This window comes from Patiria miniata, unplaced genomic scaffold (assembly GCF_015706575.1).
Source record: "Patiria miniata isolate m_02_andy unplaced genomic scaffold, ASM1570657v1 HiC_scaffold_13, whole genome shotgun sequence".
Lineage (NCBI taxonomy): Eukaryota > Metazoa > Echinodermata > Asteroidea > Valvatida > Asterinidae > Patiria > Patiria miniata.
Window position 1 is genome coordinate 8,025,121 of NW_024037051.1, and position 6,000 is coordinate 8,031,120.

Consider the following 6,000-nt stretch of genomic DNA (forward strand, 5'->3'; position numbering starts at 1 on the left):
TAAGAAACTAAAGTCAAACGGAAAAAGCTGAATACGGTCTGGAAGGGGCCCTCTCCTGTTTGAAGTTGTGTGTAAGAAACTAAGTCAAGCGGAAAAAGCTGAATGCAGTCTGGAAGGGGCCAGAAATAGCTGAATCCGAAAATAGCTGAATACAGTCTGGAAGGGGCCCCCTCCTGTATGAAGGTACATGTAAGAAACTAAAGTCAAGCGGAAAAAAGCTGAATACAGTCTGGTAGGGGCCCCCTCCTGTTCGAAGGTACATGTAAGAAACAAAATTCAAGCGGAAAAAAGCTGAATACAGTCTGGAAGGGGCCAGAAATAGCTGAATCCGAAAATAGCTGAATACAGTCTGGAAGGGGCCCCCTCCTGTTTGAAGTTACGTGTAAGAAACTAAGTCAAGCGGAAAAAGCTGAATACAGTCTGGAAGGGGCCTGAAACAGCTGAATCCGAAAATAGCTGAATACAGTCTGGAAGGGGCCCCCTCCTGTATGAAGGTAAGTCAAGCGGAAAAAAGCTGAATACAGTCTGGAATGAGACCTTCCTGTTTGAAGGTAAGAAACTAAAGTCAAGCCGAAAAAAGCTGAATACAGTCTGGAAGGGGCCCCCTCCTGTTTGAAGGTACGTGTAAAAAACTAAAGTCAAGCGGAAAAAGCTGAATTCAGTCTGGAATGAGACCTTCCTGTTTGAAGGTAAGAAACTAAAGTCAAGCGGGAAAAAAACCCTGAATACAGTCTGGAAGGGGCCCCCTCCTGTTTGAAGGTAAGAAACTTAAGTCAAGCGGAAAAAGCTGAATCCAGTCTGCAATGAGACCTTCTTGTTTGAAGGTAAGACAAGTTGTACCGGTATTCCCCTGTGCTAGTTTTGGGTTTCACCCCGAAAAATAGATGTGTTTCTTTTCGATTGCTATTTCCCTAGCAGTATAAAAGTTAGTCACGTTGAATGAGACACCGAACATAAAAAATCCACCGCTGTTTGGTTATTGAATTGTTTGTTTACAAAATTCAAATTATTTGGAGCCCGACAATAATTCGGCTCTCGCAGGGCGGGTTCATTTATACACAAAATGAAAACCCTTTTGTTGCAAACGCCCAACATCTAAAAAACAATGTAGGGTTTTTCCCCATTAAAACAAAACATACGTATCCATAATATGTTAGGAGAAAAAAATATTGTTTTTTAAAAAGCATCTTCAATTGGCTTCCGTGGATATCTTGACATTCAAAAGACTTGATAACATCTGTCACTTCTATCCATCCATGGGCAGATTAAAATCTTATTTTACCGACATTCTCTTGTCACTTTGCCAGGAGCGCTTTCCTGTTTCATCGCAAATCTTCCTATGTGCAAGAAAACCAATGGCACATTCATTGTACATATATGTATCAACTCAGGGTTTTTTTTCTTCCTATATTGAAGACTTGGCTTTGACTTTATCTCTGATATTTCTGATTCACTGGGAAGCAAACCACATCTTGACCAGATATCATACAATTATAATGTTCTTGAAGCAAAACGTGCACCAACATTTTGCCAGAGTCCCCCCTCCCCTAAAATCTCTTGATGCCGAAGATGAAAACAAAGCTGGGATTTCGAAAAAATGCCTTTTGCCATGCCATATACATGTATGTATAAGGTTGAGTATTAATGGCTGATCTACCGTTACTGTAGTCTGAGTATCACCCATTATCCATGGAGCCAATCCCCTGTATAACGTCTGATATATCTTGACATGCAGATATGCAAGCCGAGCGCCAGCCAATCAGAGTCGATTTTACTAAATCGTGACGTCATTTCATTCCTAAATCAGAACGAAATGGTTTGATTGGTCAATTCGAATGCAGTGTTTCGTAAAAAAACAACAGCCGGGCGCGATATCGCGTAACATGATACAGCCAATCAGAGTCGATTTTACTAAATCGTGACATCATTTCATTCCTAAATCAGAACGAAATGGTTTGATTGGTCAATTCGAATGCAGTGTTTTGTAAAAAAACAACAGCCGGGCGCGATATCGCATAACATGATACAGAGCGTGTGACACTTTTTTTTTTAACCTCAATCCTCCAAATTCCTCCACTTTGGCAAAGAGGATTTTGAAGGATTCAGTGCGGTTAAGGTTAATGGTTTCATTTACATAGTACCCCACATACATGATATATCACATTATCTGTCCTTCTTTTTCATTCCCCACTCGGCAGGTTTCCCATATAACAAACTCCAAGAGAGAATCCTGCACTTGGAGGTGTTGGACTACGATCGCTTCAGCAGGAACGACCCCATCGGGGAGCTCAACCTCCCATTGGCGGAGATTGACCTGACCCAGGAGCTGATAATCAACAAGGCGCTCACGCCCAGCACCAAGTCAGCTGTAAGTGATAACCTGCAAGGGGGAAGGGGGCGGGGTCTGGGATTCAGTGAAGGACAGACAGATAGATAGACATTTGGATGAGTAATAAACAGACAAACCTGTGGGTTTATTATCACCACTAATTCCCCAGGACCCAATAAATGGAACATCCTAAATCCCGAGTCGGACAAAGCATTTGGCAAAGCCCAGTCGGACAAAGCATTTGCCATTTTGCGTAAACACTCCATGCACATCCAATTTGTTTTCTTCAGAAATTTCGGTCTAAACGTCTTTAAAACATTGTCAATACTTAGAAAGGCTTGACAAAAATGGCACTGGCAAAACAAACAGGGGAGAGAGATTCGATAACCTCCGCTCAGCCTTGTTGAAGGGAAGCGTTAATAAAAGCACACAGGGAAGCAAGCTGGACAACTGAGTTGGCTTTCTGAATTCTGAAATTGTTTTGTATTTCAACGTCTTTTCTTTCACTGTTTTGTCTTGGCTGTCATTTGCTTCCTTTGTTTTTTTTTATTCCCAACACACCCCAGAAGAGGTATATGATATTGCATATGTAGTAGGGCTGTGCGTCGGAACCGGGTACCTGAGTACCCGACTGTTAATGTCAGGAACCAGTTCTAGATTATGAGATCGGGCACCTGATACCAACTTTACAAATTGCTCATGAAAGCTTACTCGCGAAAGCTGCAGTTTACACAGTAACTTTCGAGATTTGAGTTTGGCATGTTTGGCGTTGGGTTTCTTTAATGGGTATCGAGGTACCCATGCTTTTTCAATCAGGTACCCGGTTCCTGTACTATCCATAAATGCACACCCCTTGTTTGTAGGCTAAAAGCCACCCATAAATGCACACCCATAGTTTGTAGGAAGGCTAAAAAATCTAGAAGCAAAACCTGATAAGCCAGAACTAAAGTGACAAAAAAATTGATTGTAAGGACCGACTCCATATGTTTTTGTTTGTATTTCTGCAATGTTTGTAGGGCAAGCTCGGCAAGATCCTTGTGTCGCTGTGCTTCGCACCCACAGCGGGCAGAATAACAATAGTCATCATGAAATGTGAGAACCTGGCTGCGAAGGATATTACTGGCAAATCAGGTCAGTACCACTTTGTATTTATTTCTTTTTTTAAATGGTTTGCTGTTTGAAGTGCCTTTTCTTTCTTCAAAAATTCCATTCTGGGTGCACCTTCTACATGTACATCTATCGTAAGCACAAAACATTACTAAAGCCAGCTTGTACTAAAGCGAAACACACCCCAAAAAAGTTTCTGCTCTCCAAATTTGATAAAGTTGAGCACACATTTCAGCTCTGGTATCTTTGCTGCAAGTGTCAACAACAACTTTGCTTCTCGTTTTGTGCATTTGTCAACCATTCTGACCAATCCCTCTTCCATCCAGATCCGTATGTCAAAGTATGGCACATCTTCCAGGAGAAGAAGATTGAGAAGAAGAAGACCCTGGTCAAGTACAACACACTGAACCCGGTCTTCAACATCTCCTTCATGTTCCACGTCACGCTGAACAAGATCCGCGACACCAGCTTCATCATATCCGTAGTGGACCACGACCGGCTGTCTCGCAACGACACCATCGGAGGGATCATACTGGGTTCCAAGGCCTCCCCTCAGAGACCAGTCACTGGGCGGAGATGTTGAACAAACCCAGAACTCCCGTGGCCCAGTGGCATGTCTTAAAAGACATGGGCTGATATAATCAAGGAGGTCTTCCTTTTTTGTCCTGTGTAAATAGTTTGGGTGTATTTACCTTTTCCAATTTTGCTGCCCGGTGTTTATAGCAAACAGGGTAATAAGGAGGTGCACCGATAGCTGTCTTCCACTTTTTGCATGTGTTGTAGAGGATTGGATGCAGGGAACCAATGAAAGCTGGTCACCGTCACACAACACCTTTGTGTGTAAGTGGGTGTGAACGATGCATGCAGGGTACCGGCGACAGGTCAAGCACAGCACCAGTTTCCTCAGGATTATTTCACACTCTTGTGAAACTGCACCGGTACACATACCACCTCAGCGACTGAGCTACACCTCAGCGACTGAGGTCAGCGACTGAGGTACACCTCAGCGACTGAGGAACACCTCAGCGACTGAGGAACACCTCAGCGACTGAGCTACACCTCAGCGACTGAGCTACACCTCAGCGACTGAGCTACACCTCAGCGACTGAGCTACACCTCAACGACTGAGCTACACCTCAGCGACTGAGCTACACCTCAGCGACTGAGCTACACCTCAGCGACTGAGGTACACCTCAGCGACTGAGCTTCACCTCAGCGACTGAGCTACACCTCAGCGACTGAGCTACACCTCAGCGACTGAGCTTTACCTCAGCGACTGAGCTACACCTCAGCGACTGAGCTTCACCTCAGCGACTGAGTTTCACCTCAGCGACTGAGCTTCACCTCAGCGACTGAGCTACACCTCAGCGACTGAGCTTCACCTCAGCGACTGAGCTTCACCTCAGCGACTGAGCTTCACCTCAGCGACTGAGCTTCACCTCAGCGACTGAGCTTCACCTCAGCGACTGAGCTTCACCTCAGTGACTGAGCTACACCTTCTAATGTCTTTGCCTTCCAGTCAAGTGTTTAGGTCTTACAGTAAACCTACCAAAAATGTCTTCCAACTCATTTTGTAGAACAATAAAAACAAACATGGGTTGTTATAAGTATAGTAGAACACTGCAACAATCGTTTTGAAATCCAAAGACTTTCCCAATTGGTAGAGATTTCAATGGCGTGTATTATACACTTCATATTGTTCGGTATGCACTCTTTGCACAGAATGGCCATTTTGAAACTAAGGATGTAATGTTTAAACGCTTTAAATGAAATTTTTGTTAAAGCCGTTAACACAGTTTCCAAACGTTTAAAGAAAACCGTATTATAAAGAGTAACCTACGTTCACGCGATCTGCCTTAAACATACATAATACAACTAAGTAACTGCATTTTCAAACCTGTTTAATGTACAAAACCACCACAGTACTTGATTACATTCGAGGTACACGTAGTTAACTTTGACTTTTTCAATGACTGCCTGCTATTGTTTTGTTATGATGGTCATTGTTGAGTCACATTTGTATCGTGTCAGTCAACCCGATCTGCAAAAAATTCCTTTGTGAAATGGCTAAACGTTTAAACGGTTCTTAAAATATTTCCTAAACATTTACAAACTTAAACACAAAGTCACATCATTTACTGAAACTAAAGACAGGCTGGACTTGCAAAAACACAGATTAATTCTTTTTGTTACTATGGGGGTTACTCAGTTGTTATACTTAGCCAAAAGTTGCCATTGCAGTCTCTCTTTGAATTGTAATCTGAAAGGGTTCAATACTACACAGGGACGACAGGGTGAGTAAAAAAAAAAAGGAAACCCAAATCGCAGGACCATTTTTTAAGGAAGTTCTACATGTAGCACTATTCAAATCTAGGATATGAAAGCACAATAAATGAGCTTTCTCTTAGTACAAGGATCACTCAAATCACTCATGTACTTTTCAAGTTACGGAATTTTGTCCACGTATCACCGAAAAGGTATAAGTGTTCTTTCAGCAAAACAAAATAGGGATGTGTGTGAATTGTTTTCGTTTTGCTGAAAGAACACACACCTTTTTTTGTGAT

At 42.6% G+C, this 6,000-nt stretch overlaps 1 protein-coding gene across 1 annotated transcript in view; it reads left to right on the top strand.

Moving 5' to 3' along the window:
* The window catches only part of LOC119721191 (synaptotagmin-7-like), a 32,966-nt gene extending 27,764 nt beyond the window's left edge, over positions 1-5,202 (top strand). Inside the window, 5 exon segments of the mRNA XM_038191097.1 lie at positions 2,199-2,368; positions 3,346-3,460; positions 3,763-3,981; positions 3,984-4,419; positions 4,452-5,202. Coding sequence (XP_038047025.1) covers positions 2,199-2,368; positions 3,346-3,460; positions 3,763-3,981; positions 3,984-4,072 — 593 coding nt within the window. The 3' untranslated portion in view covers positions 4,073-4,419; positions 4,452-5,202.
* The last annotated feature ends 798 nt before the right edge of the window (positions 5,203-6,000 follow it).